The sequence below is a fragment of the Triplophysa dalaica genome, chromosome 2 (assembly GCF_015846415.1).
Source record: "Triplophysa dalaica isolate WHDGS20190420 chromosome 2, ASM1584641v1, whole genome shotgun sequence".
NCBI lineage: Eukaryota > Metazoa > Chordata > Actinopteri > Cypriniformes > Nemacheilidae > Triplophysa > Triplophysa dalaica.
This window is the reverse complement of record NC_079543.1, coordinates 11928091-11940409: the sequence shown is the minus strand read 5'-3', so window position 1 is coordinate 11940409 and position 12319 is coordinate 11928091. Positions and strand designations below refer to the sequence as shown.

At 38.5% G+C, this 12319-nt stretch overlaps 2 protein-coding genes across 2 annotated transcripts; both read right to left on the bottom strand.

Annotated features, from left to right (window-relative positions):
• Positions 1-2611: 2611 nt before the first annotated feature.
• On the bottom strand, positions 2612-6652 carry tnip2 (TNFAIP3 interacting protein 2). Its single transcript, XM_056731490.1, has 6 exons — positions 5895-6652; positions 5004-5297; positions 4754-4843; positions 4279-4557; positions 3999-4115; positions 2612-3889 (listed from the first exon to the last, which is right to left on the bottom strand). The coding sequence occupies exons 1-6, from the start codon at positions 6213-6215 to the stop codon at positions 3644-3646; spliced, it is 1347 nt and encodes a 448-aa protein (XP_056587468.1). The 5' UTR covers positions 6216-6652; the 3' UTR covers positions 2612-3643.
• Positions 6653-8522: 1870 nt separating this feature from the next.
• scpp1 (secretory calcium-binding phosphoprotein 1) lies at positions 8523-11225 on the bottom strand. The gene is made up of 9 exons (XM_056735931.1): positions 11089-11225; positions 10917-10980; positions 10775-10822; positions 10636-10692; positions 10522-10551; positions 10398-10433; positions 10256-10294; positions 9374-9439; positions 8523-9279 (listed from the first exon to the last, which is right to left on the bottom strand). The coding sequence occupies exons 2-9, from the start codon at positions 10968-10970 to the stop codon at positions 8779-8781; spliced, it is 831 nt and encodes a 276-aa protein (XP_056591909.1). The 5' UTR covers positions 10971-10980; positions 11089-11225; the 3' UTR covers positions 8523-8778.
• Between the last annotated feature and the right edge of the window lie 1094 nt (positions 11226-12319).

The following is a 12319-nucleotide window of genomic DNA, read 5'->3' as shown; positions in this document are numbered from 1 at the left end:
GTAATACATTTCTAGTTGAGGCCAGGTTTATGACAGACTTCAACATGAAAGTCAAAGTATAGTTCCAAAAGTACAAATAACAAAAATCTTATTCCTCGCACAATAGGAACAACCAAAATCTATATTAAACACACATGCTTCTAAATGAAGTTTACTTTCACTTTTACTTAAAATGTAAACTTTTTATTAAATCTACACTATGTATAATAACAACTGCCTTTCATAAAATTTTCTTTGTAGGATTTTTTTGTGTGATGACTAAACGTCTCTCACCTGTTTTTAAGATGGGGATTTGCACAATGATAGGTTTGGAGAAAGAGAGAGAGAAATCTCTGCTTATTAGAGAGGAATTGAAGATTGGAGATGTGATGGTGCAGTTTATAATCACTAGGATCTTTTCATTGAGGACAGCTCAAAAGGGAAAAACCCCATCATTCCACATACTGGAATTAACAATAGAGTTCTGTCTGATCCCTGATCTGTCTTATCAAAAAAATAACACAACATAGATTGTTTTTCTTACTAAATGTGTTATCAAGGCATTTTAAGTTAGGTGCTTGTCTTTCAAATGAATGATGTATATTCCAATGCTTGGGAATTTCCTGCTTTAAAGATTAAAGGCCAAATGTATTCCTTTTGGCATGGTGTTTTGCAAGGGTTTCCCGCTCGGAAAAGAACTATGCAGGTAGTTGAGGATAATTTTGGTGTTTTTGTATGGGAAATAATATAGACGAACAGCACTTTTAAATCGTTTTGCGTGTGTTTGTAGTGTCAAGCGAACATGTTGAATTCATAAATTACCAATGCAGCTCGTTTTAAATGTGGGCTAAATTATTTTTCTGCAACAAAATTTTACTGTAAACGTCATGTGATTTTGTGACCTAATTATTTCCACTTGATGAGGGTGTCTTGTGGTGTGTGTGCTTTTCAGGTCTGTGGGCCTCACATGTGTGTGTGTGTGTGTGTGTGTGTGTGTATTTGAGGAGGTGGGGAATCCCTTCCAGCAACCTTTCACTTCTCCGAGGAAAAAGGTTTCATAAAAGCACTACACCAGGCTCACACATCCATCACTTGAGCTTTTTAAATCTCTAGTTACATTCTTCAGAGATACATGATATTCTCGATGACTTCACAACAAATTACTCCAGGTAGAAAAATGACACTGTTCTGTGTAAAACCTGATGACTCAGAAGTGCGTGTACTTGGGCGTCTACGTCATTTCAAGAAAGTTTCTTGACCGTAGTAGAGAGCACGAAACTCCTGCTGGAGTTTTTCCTCCTGCCCCCATTCAGCAGCTAAGGTGTGACCACGATGCTCTTTCAAATTTGACAGAAAACCCTCCACAATGCGATCTTGTGAATACTAGCTGAAAATAGACCAAAATTTTGGTAGAAAACAAGGTGCTGATGTTTCAGATATATTTAAAGGGATAGTTCACCCTAATCTGAAACTTCTGTCATTTATTCACCTCATGTCATTTCAAACCTATTTGATTTTCTTTTTTATCACGTGGCAAGTAAGCGATAATCCACAGCTAGCCATGTGTTTTAATGCACAACATGGAGGCCAAGAACCACCCGATGCAAAGCAGAGGTGTATGCCGCCACGTAGTGCATTAAAATCCTTTAACGCACTGTTAGCTGTAGATTATCTCATTTCTACCATGGTCATATGCCAAATTAAAGCTTTTATTGATGTTTACAGTGTAATTTTCAACTCTTTGATCTAAAATTATAGTTATTTAGATTATAAAAAAGTAAGAACACAGATTTAAGGTGACATCACATATAATGATGTACTACAAATTCTGATCACACTGTCGGTGCTTATTTCTGCGATAACAACCGGCTGCCAGTACATTATCAATTACTTAAACGCTGTTGTAAATAATAAAAGTCAAAGTGTAAAAATGAATTGATAAGTGATATAATGTATTAACTTAAGTTACAATTATTCATGCATTATAAGGTGTATTACAAGGCATATTTAATACATTAAAACTACTTTTATAAAACATTATACACATATTCTTTAAGTAAAGGGTTCCACAGTAGTCGTCCAGTATGTTTAAAAGTCTGAATTTAATTAAAGACACATTTTTGTTAGGAGACGTGCAGAAATGGCAACACAAGCATCCGCACATACTAATTCCATTTAAACTCACACACACCAGCCTTGTTTGGTTCTGCAGCCTCCTCCCCTCTAAATAGCCAGTGCTGTTTTATCGCTATATCCTGCAGTCGCATGTTTCTCTCGCGCTATTCACTCGTAGGCCTCAGGACAGCTGAGAATTTGCCGCAGTCACAGCCTGTCCATTCACTACTGCTTGGGAAGGGGCTTTCCAGCACTTGCACACATACGCATACTCTTTTAAATCCTATGGGACTTGAGTTTAAATTCAATGACACACTATGCCTCATGATCCTACCAGCATTATTTCAGTGTATGGTTTCCTCTTATCAAACTTCGAATTACATCTGATCACGTCCGCGTGTGCATTCATGTATAAATGCACTCACAAAGAAACAATCAACAAATACAAAGAAGACACATATTTTAGAAAGAGGTCATTATGCAAATATTATTTTATTACAAAAATAAATGCTCTTATGTCTTAATTTGGCAGCTTTTCTAAAATGTCGATATTTGCCAATTGATTTTTTCCCCCCATAAGTGTTTTACCTCACCAGCCATTTTGTTAGACGGCGTCTGAGACTGAGAAGTGTGTACGTAAGTTTACCAGGATGTAGGGAACTTCCTCTCTTACTTAAAACTAGAATGTTTTCAATTGCAGAGGGGGATCAAATGGCAAGTACCGAACACTCAAAAGGTGCCTTGAAGTCTAAGAAAGTAATGTTTTATAACAGAACAATACAGAACATTTACATTAGGAAAATGAACACGTAATATATATATATATATATATATATATATATACTGTATATATCAAGATATCAGAACATTATTTATAGTGTGTGCTTTCCTGCTCTCTATTTGCTGGTAAAATTTAAATTATGTAAATCGAAAATAGGAATATACCTACAAATAATACAGATGAATTACTACACACTGTACATTACCAATAGCACCATGACAATAAATGTCCGAATAATATTTTACAGTCTGTTAGTTAAGAAGCTTATGTATCAAATATAAAAGCCATGTGCTTTAATCTTCGGTATTCGGCAATAATTTAAAAAGCAAAAAGTGCAAACCAGTTGATAAAGACAAGACATATTGAGGTATATGATACCAAGGATTCATCTGAATTAAACACAGATCTTCAATAATAACACATTTATAAAACAAAACTGTACCACGTGTAGACAAACTGTGTCTTTTTGAATGCATGACAGCAATAAACTACACGTCATTACAATGTGAAGGGTATGACGTTGAATGATTTGTTCATTTTTTACTCTTCACACCAATGAAAGCCGTGTGCGTAAGCCCCGAACTGGGAATTCCTGAACCCTAATTCCGAACCGAGTCCACAACTGAAGTGAAGCCGAAAAAGCAACAAAGCTCTTTCTCCAGCGTTTTCCGACATACTTTCTTTCACACCTCCCGTAGTCAGTGCGTTTGTAGTGATTCTGTCCTCAGTGCTAGTTGCGTCCTATGAAAAGTCAGTTAGGTGAGAGACTCACAGCTTGGCGCACTCGTCCCAGTGATTCAGGTATTCGGCGGTGTGTTCCTCATCGTATGTGGTCAGACATCGAGGGCACTGCAGTTCAGATGCTCCCTGTAGGGCAGTGTTACTTATAGTCCTTTTAGAGGTTGTGTCCGGGGGACTGTTCCTTAGCAACGGTTCGGCGGCGTCTACGGGTCGGTGAGAGGCTTTTTTTAGTCCTGCGTGAGCTCGCCTTGAGGGCAAGGCTTCCTGGGTGCTCTGTGTGACATACAAATCTTAAAATAAGAATAATATACAGTATATGTGTATTATATAGTTTAGTTTGAGGAACTCTTGCTTATTTCTTAGTAGGAATATGAATACTTGCCTGTTTGCGTATTTGTAGTTGAAGTTGAACTACTTGGTCTTGAAGGTCCAGGATTTTCCCTTGGGCCCGCTCTCTATCTGCTCGCTCCGATTTGAAGTCTTCAATATAGGCCAGTACCTGTAGAACAGCAAAGAATTACAGCACTCGGTTTATAGGCAGAAAGCCAAACACTTCTCGCCTTTACTGTAACAAAAGTGTCAATGACTTCCTGTTTTAAATGGGAATTGAGAGCGCTTTAGCAGAACAGCTCTGTTTCAGGGTTAGTACATCAAAATCTTACCTGTTGCTCGAGCATCTGAATGCGCTCATGGTCTCTTCTGGCATTGTCATCCTTTTCTCTGCTGTGTCTCTCACACTCCATCATCTTCTCCTCCAGGAGGCCGTTGAGTCGGGCGATCTCCTGCTGGAACAGATTGGCGCCCCCCGCTGCTGACGTCTGGGTGAGGTTGGGACCTGTAGATGCCAGGCCGTTTGATTCTTTCAACTTCTGACACAAACCCCTTACGTACTCTTCTCTGCTCGAGTCGTATTTCTGCCACTTTGAGTTTAAACTTTCCACCTGAGACGAACGGAACGAAATGTGTGTTTATGATGTGAACAGAAAAGAAATGACATGACATTTTCCAATACTGTTACTTTCCGTAAAAGGCAGGGGACATTTTGATATTTTGACACATATGACATTTTCTGCTTATGAAAAAGGTAAAATGACTGTCAGTGGGTGAAAAACAACAATTCCATCATGTGGTCCTTACATATGCAACTCTTTTATTAAGTTGGTCGTTCTCCTCTTGTAACTTGCCGATAATGACGTTTAGATGAGAAACCTCTGAAGAAACTGTTGTCTGGTGATGATACAAAAAAGCAACGTCAGATATTATTGGAAACATTTAACATGAAATAAGACGCAATGTATCATTTTATGCTAAATGAGCAGTCTTGGTTTTGAAAAGTGGCGTTCATTGCGTAAATGGGGTATGTTCTCTGTGAATGTCCTTTACACACCTCATTCACTTGAGCTCTTTGATCCGGTGCTGTGTTGTTGCTTTTCTCTTTCTCAAGCCGTCCCAACAGCTCCTGACACACCTGCACCGTAGCGCCGAGCTGGGCCCTCAACTGCTCCGCTTCTTCAGCAAGAGAATTGCAAAGGACGGCCCTGGTGGCCTGCACCCGATCCTTGTCGGCCAGAGTGGAGCGAAGTTGCTGGATCTCCCTCTCCTTCTCTTGCTCAGGCCTGTGCCTGATCATCTCCAGTTCTTGGTCTTTCTCTTTTAAAATTTCTTGCAACCGCTGGATCTCCTGGAATGAGAAAACAATCAAAACTTGATTTCCAAAAAAAGACGCATTAAATTCCAGATCGACTTTTGGCAGATTTACTACCATTATACAACCATGGTTTAACTATTTTAAATGTGTATGTTAAAGAACTATGATTATTGCGAAGGGAAGGCTTTAAATATACACTTTTAATGGGATAGTTTCACAAAAGAATTAGCCATCATATTTCGCCACCATTCACCCTCATGTCGTTCAAAACCTGATTATGAATCTTTCTTCTGTGGAACACAAAGGAAGATATTTATAGAAATGCCTCAGTGGTTTGTGTCATGATAGTCAATGGGCTCTGGTTATCAGCATTATTAGCAGATTGTTTGTGTGTTCTGCAGAAAAAACATAAGCCATAAAGTTTTAAATAGCATGAAGGTGAGTAAATGATGAACGAATTTTAATTTGGGGGTGAACTGTCCCTTATTCCATGCATTAGGGCTCATGCACTGTAGAATATGTAGTAACTATTTTACAGGTAATTTGCAAATAAGGAAAAAAATGTTGACAGATGATTTTAACAGAATACTGGCTAAGTGCGTAAAAGTACAAACATAACAAATAACTTACCGCTTTGCTGGTTTCCAGTCTCAGGGCGGCTTCCGTCTCTGACTCTTTGACTTTCTGTTTTAATTTGCAGATTTCCTTACACAAACTCTCGATCAGAGACTTCGATGGTCCAACAAAATAGGGCTCCTCTCCCTCCATGACCACAGTTTTCTCATACTTCCCCAGCCTTGCCCTCAAATCGGCAATAATTCCGTTTTTGGATGTTAACAGTTGATTTACATGATCGATTTCTTGTTGCGTTTCGTGGTAAAACGAGTTGAGTTTAGAGCAGCTGCGCAGCTTCGCTCTGAGCGCCTCGTTCTCCCTCTTCATCTCATCCATACTGTGATTTAAAACTAAAGACACGACTGTCGTTCATAAATCACTGTATACCCGTCAATCGTAAAAGCTCGGCAGGCGTCTGCTGTACACTAAAGACAGAGAGCTTCAGCCTTTGAGAGCCACACTCAATTTCGGAATGATCTTTTGAAGAGGGGATTTCCTCGCGGGGACTTCCCAGTCTCAATTTGGGTATATTTTTCTCGCACTTCACACAAACGTCGAAAAATAATCTGCTAGCCCCCTTTTCGCCTTTACCCATTACGTTAATTGTCGAGTCATGTGTGCTTTACTTGTCATTTAACAAGTTTGAAGGACTGTTGTTGTCCCTCTCGAGATCACAGCTCAATAGGTCTGGCGCCACCTTGTGCGCTTGAAGAAGGTTGTGTTGCGCGACCGCGACGCGAAATGAGGCGGCGCGACAATGTAGCAACTACGCTTCCCTTATAACCTGTTTGTAGACTTTTTTTGGCATGTTGGTGAGATACAATCTCATGATTTTTCTGTGCACCGACTCACGTTGAGCATGTGAATGCAGCACCCTGTTGCACTGAAAAGGGCCCACGATGTACAGAACCTTAATGTTGCCTATGACTTTCTTAACTTATAAACATTCAATTATTAATAGTTTGAAAAAATATGAATTTATATTATGATTGAGTCATAATACACAGGACGAGATTTTACACTGTCCCTTGTGCCTATAGGTGGTATGCACTTGCTGGATTTGACTTGTTGTTGGGAGTGGTAAACGATCTAGGGATGGGGGTGGAGGGGGTCCGTTGGGTGTACGGGAGGTGAATCTTGGCCAGGGTAACACTCCGGGCAGTTGGGCAGAGGACACTTCTTCAGTAGCGTGCCCTTGCATGGTTGTTTCGGCCTTTTAAACATTATGCACCCTCCGCAGGGGTGGCCCGCTGCATCATGATCAGCCCTCAGCTTATGTCCTGTGCTCAACCACCTGCGAATTTCACCCTCAAGAGGGACTTTGGGCCCAGACTGGATCGTTCGGCTTGAGCCAAATCCGCTGGCTGCTTCTTTCAACCACCTCTGACATGGCTCTAATGGTGGTCACAACAACTCTATTACAAAATATATTTTGTGTTGAATTTAGAAATTATCAGGTCTTTCTATCACAGGATTCGCTGTTTTTAATGTAGCGTAATATGTTACAATGTAAAAGCTTAGTTAAACTGTAAAAAGTAATGAAACAGGAAGTATACCCCAGATACAGAAACCCTTTGAGTTTCTTGATTTATCTGAAATAATCGGCTTCTATTAAAAGGTCTAAACCCCTTCATTTAAAGTTTTCATTACACACTATCTCTCCTTGTTTTGTTTAATGTCTGTTAAAGATAGCTTTCATTCTTTCACACAGCTTCCATAATAGCCACATAATTCCTGCCATTATCTGGGATCATATAGTGTCAATTGTCTAGACAATGCATGCCAATGGTGCTTATAGTCTGTTATCTGAAGATGGAACATTAAGCAGCCATTTAAATTATACAGCAATTAAGAAACTTACAACATCTAAACCCTCATTCTTAGTGTTAGGAATCTTTATTCCTTTTCCAAAAGCAGCACACATGAAACAGTAAAAAAGTCCCTATCATCCTGTAATGTTTGGGTTAATTCATAAGGTGCTGCGCAGGGAAACCCCACAGTGTTCTCTAAAGTTTGCCACCCCCTTGTGGTATGAGATCAGCATTGACGTGTTTTATATGCAAGAGCTATTTAGAAAGAGTTTACAATATGAGTTTAGTCGTAAGTTAGTTAAATATAAATCGGTGACACTAAAACAAAAATGACGTTGGGCTCTTGGAGAACATGAGGTTGAGCCATTATGCATTTTCAGCCCTCTGCTAATTTGTTTAGACATGCAAAGTTATTAACTCTGTGAAATAATAGGCAACAAAGTTGTTACCAATCTAGCACACGTACGTCTGTAATACGTCTCCAAATGATCTGGAGATCTGGAATGCATCTGCTGTGTAAAAACATCTGCTAAACATATCAGAAAGTGCAGTTTTTTACATTCTAAATCCTAAACGTCCTACACATGTCTTCTGAAGCTCCATTTGACATCTGACAGCAGACGTCTCTGAGACGTAGCCTATTGCAGATGAACAAACTAGGCTATGTATTGCAGATCTTGCAGACATCAAGTAGACGTCTGCCAGTTCAGGGTAATTTGAGGTAGGTTACGTGCATATTTTAGTACTGTGAAAAACACAACTTATCCAATTGTTTATATTTTTTATTTAAAAACGGTTAACACCAACTGTATAAATATATGACTACAAAGCTTATAAATTAGAAAAATACTGCAGCCTCATGATGCATATGAAAGTAAAATAAAGTTTAAATATACAGTATATTTCAAGTGGACTGAGGTAACCTAAAACATTACCGACAAGTTTTTTTTATCTAGCCTAAGTTTATACGGGAACAGCCAAACTATAAATATACTCTTTTTAATATTTCCCACATCCTACTCTAATAAATTCCTGGGATTTCCATTTGCAGACATCACAGCACTGAGTCATAAACAAATACAAAGCTGTTAGGACTCAACATAATCTGGCATAAGGAAGCCGTTGAAGGGGTCGGTTGCACCATCATCGCCAATGTCGTGGGGAAAGTCTTCCTCACTTTCACAGTCTTGGCTGTCGGTTCCAGTGACACACTCCACTGAGTGACTGCTGTCATTCTGTGTGCTGTTACTGGACTCTGTGCTTTCGCTGCTGCTGCTGCTGCTGCTGCTGCTACTGCTGCTACTGTTACTAGTGCTGTACTGTGCCTCCTCAACAGCGTATGTGTGTTCGACACTTTCGCTTGTGTCGGCACCATTATTTTCATCTTGTGTGTCAACGGTCTTCGCACCGACCTTCTCTAAACTCTCGCTCGATTCACTGTTTTCGCTCGGTTTTGATGTTGCAACTGTCAACTCGTCTGTGATGTCCACAGATTTGACCTCATCTGTGACGTCGTCCTCATCTGGTTCACTGGTTGCTTGGACGTTGCTGTAGTTCGCATGGACCCATTTGAGGGTGTAGACCCAGCCCTGTATTGTGATTATCATCCTCATTAGGTTTTTAATCATTATTCCAGTGAAAACAAACATTTACCTGTGTAATATGCAATTTAATGTTACTTACCCTACGCATGTTTTCTTTACTGCTTTGAGTGTCATCTGATGTCACTGCAGTGTCACTTTGTCCAGTCTATTTAAACATAGAGAACATCGTATTGATGGACTGTATACATAAGAAATCTATGGCATATACGGGCAATTCCGTTTAAATGCCAACCTTAAAGGTCCATGGACCTTTATTTACTATGTCTTCAGAGGTGTATAAAGACCTCACATAATAAAGCGTAATGTTTTTATTACCTTAGAATGAGCTATTTCTATCGACATACAGTGTGGGTTCCCCTATCATGGAATTCGCCATGTTGTTTCTAGAGTAGCCCTAAACAGACAATCTGCGCTACAGAGCGTTTTGTAAATATGTTATCTCGTTGAGTGAAAATATGACGACATCTGTGTCAGCCACCAGTGCTTGGAAAGGGAGGGAGGAGGGATGGAGTGAGCCATTGGTTGCAACACCACTTAATGATGCGAAATTTCATACACTGGGGCTTTCAGTTGAAAAATATATAATTTGAATCAAATGTTTTCAAACGCAATATTTGGTGGTTTAAATACCCATGTGAGGTCTCTGTTAAAGTTTCTAAAGCAGTTTCAATTTAATTGAAGGAAAATAGTTATTTCTCAGAAACGAGTGTCCTTTTTGTCACATCCAACACATTTTGATTTCCCTTTAAACGGAAAATTCGAGCATAGACTGATATTTTTCTGATGCTATCAACGGGTTTAGTTCAGATGATTCAATATGATGTTAAGAAATATTCCCAAAGAGTTTGGGTCCATAATGCTAAATGTCAAATCTAGAACGCTCAAAGTGACACATTTTTTTAATTGACAGTATGTGCAACGAGCATGATTTCTGTATAATGTAAAGGGCAACAAAACTTACCAGACTTTCCACAGAATGGCTTTGGCTCTCATCAGAGACCTTGATAAAAAAACATAAAGTACAACATTTTCAGATATATTTGAAAATTAGTGATTTTTTGAAATGATTAAAGTTTAATGTACTGTAAACAGTGAAGTTATACCGGTTCAGATGAGTTAGACTCAGGTGATTCTGATGTCTGTCAAGGAATTAAAGCAATTATTGAAAGCTATCCTATATATGTTTTCATAAAATGTATTTATTGACAGCAATGTATATGCACTTACATTGCTGTCAGAGCTATTATCATTGGAGTTCTGTAAAAAAAAATGTTTTATCTCAAGGTGGCACGTTTCAGTAATTTCAGAAAACACAGTACTTAAAAGTTTCTGAAAGCTCACCTCATCTGAAGGGTCAGGGGCATCATTCTGCTGAGAGGATTCAGAAGAGCTATCTAACTATAATATAAGATAATGAAAAGATTATTTAAAACAATTTAAACTTAGCAACTCTTGTTTTCAGTGACCTAGTAACACTTACAGAGTTGGACGCATCTTTAATCATCCCCATACCAATTTTATGCAAGAGCTGAAAAAAGAGAAATGTTTGTAATGTATACCAATGTTCCATTATTTGTTTCTTGTAATTTCCATTTTTAAAAGTTGTAAAATGTAGTACTCACTGGATTAGCATAGACTGCTCCCAGCAGGCAAAACATCAATATGACAAACTTCATTCTGAAAACTCTGAAAGTTAAAAATGAATACAAATCTGCATCATATATAATCATAAATTGATATTTCATAAAAAAATCCATTTTAAAACAAAAATAAAAAGGGTAGGTTGAATCTTACCTTGCTCTTTTCTTAGTGTAAAACAAGTCCAACAAAGCAGTATATATTTGCCCGTGTTTAGCTAGAAGAACAGTGTTTAGCTAAAGCTCACGACTGGATTTAATGTGTCTGGAAGAGGAGCTATTTATCAACCCGAGTCTTCATTACTGTAACAGCATCACTTCCTGCTCGCCAACACTCTATTTGCGCTTCCACCCTCAGACGGCTGTGGGGGCACGTGAACTGAAGCTTGAGCATGCATGAGAAAAGGAGAGTGCCACACTAAGAATGTTTACATAACACAATGACACACACTTTAGTGTGTACTCAGACTTCCTTTACTGTATGAGTCTATTTTAAGTTGCCAAACTATAGGGTGTGTGGCCTCTAAATACTATGTAAGAGTACTGTCTCGTCCCACACTGGGACAGGAAGTCCATAATGAGAGCATACCAAGCTCCTTATGGAGGTTTACTCCAAATTTTTATACACATTCAGAATATACAGTACATTGTGCAAATTGTACAGGTTTAAAGAAGGCTGAGATAAATGATGCAAATTTACAATTCTTTTCAAATATTACATGCATGGAGATTCTTAAATGAATTTAACTACAGAGGGTTTTCGTTAAAATGAAAATGAACATGAAAACGCATTACTTCCTGTTACTCCATATTTGGAGTGTTCCTGTTTTTTTCTGTGGTGTTGGTGGAGAGTGGAATATAACCCTTTTTTACAAACATTCCTCATAATCATCACACAGTGTAACCAAAAAACCCACATAAAGCAGTCCTCTGAGATGGGGGCTACTAATGGTGCGAGGAAATATGAAACAATGCACTGTGAACTGGTATTTACTTGCAATTTGAGTGGAATTACAATCTGATTTGAGAATAGGTGGATGAGGGTAATGTACTGTAGATATGAGAAGGATAAGCGAGAGAAATATAGATTTAAAAATAGAGAGATAAGATTTAAGACAAACAATTTTGAGAAAGAGGCAGATAATATAACAGTATGTGAGTGAGTAGGGGGAATTCAGATTTTGGGGGATATTTTAGTAGACTGAAATAAATGACAAAGAATCAAACAACTTAAATATAAATCTGCCCCACCCAAACAAAAACTATGTTATGGTTTGTGGTTTATTTCATGGTTTTCTGTTTCAAAAGAGAGAAAAATGTGTGTGTTACAGATGTGAAAAAAAAGATTGCACATTTTGAGAGAGAACATTATATAATTTCTATAAATT

Excerpts from the sequence above, each read along its gene's own strand:
- tnip2 (XM_056731490.1), bottom strand. The coding sequence starts at position 6,215 with ATGGATGAGATGAAGAGGGAGAACGAGGCGCTCAGAGCGAAGCTGCGC. Across the intron at positions 4,844-5,003 it reads AAAGAGCTCAAGTGAATGAG|ACAACAGTTTCTTCAGAGGT; the intron begins GTGTGTAAAGGA and ends TATCATCACCAG. Across the intron at positions 4,558-4,753 it reads TTAATAAAAGAGTTGCATAT|GTGGAAAGTTTAAACTCAAA; the intron begins GTAAGGACCACA and ends CGTTCGTCTCAG.
- scpp1 (XM_056735931.1), bottom strand. The coding sequence starts at position 10,970 with ATGAAGTTTGTCATATTGATGTTTTGCCTGCTGGGAGCAGTCTATGCT. Across the intron at positions 10,823-10,916 it reads GAGCAGTCTATGCTAATCCA|CTCTTGCATAAAATTGGTAT; the intron begins GTGAGTACTACA and ends CTCTTTTTTCAG. Across the intron at positions 10,693-10,774 it reads TTAAAGATGCGTCCAACTCT|TTAGATAGCTCTTCTGAATC; the intron begins GTAAGTGTTACT and ends CTTATATTATAG.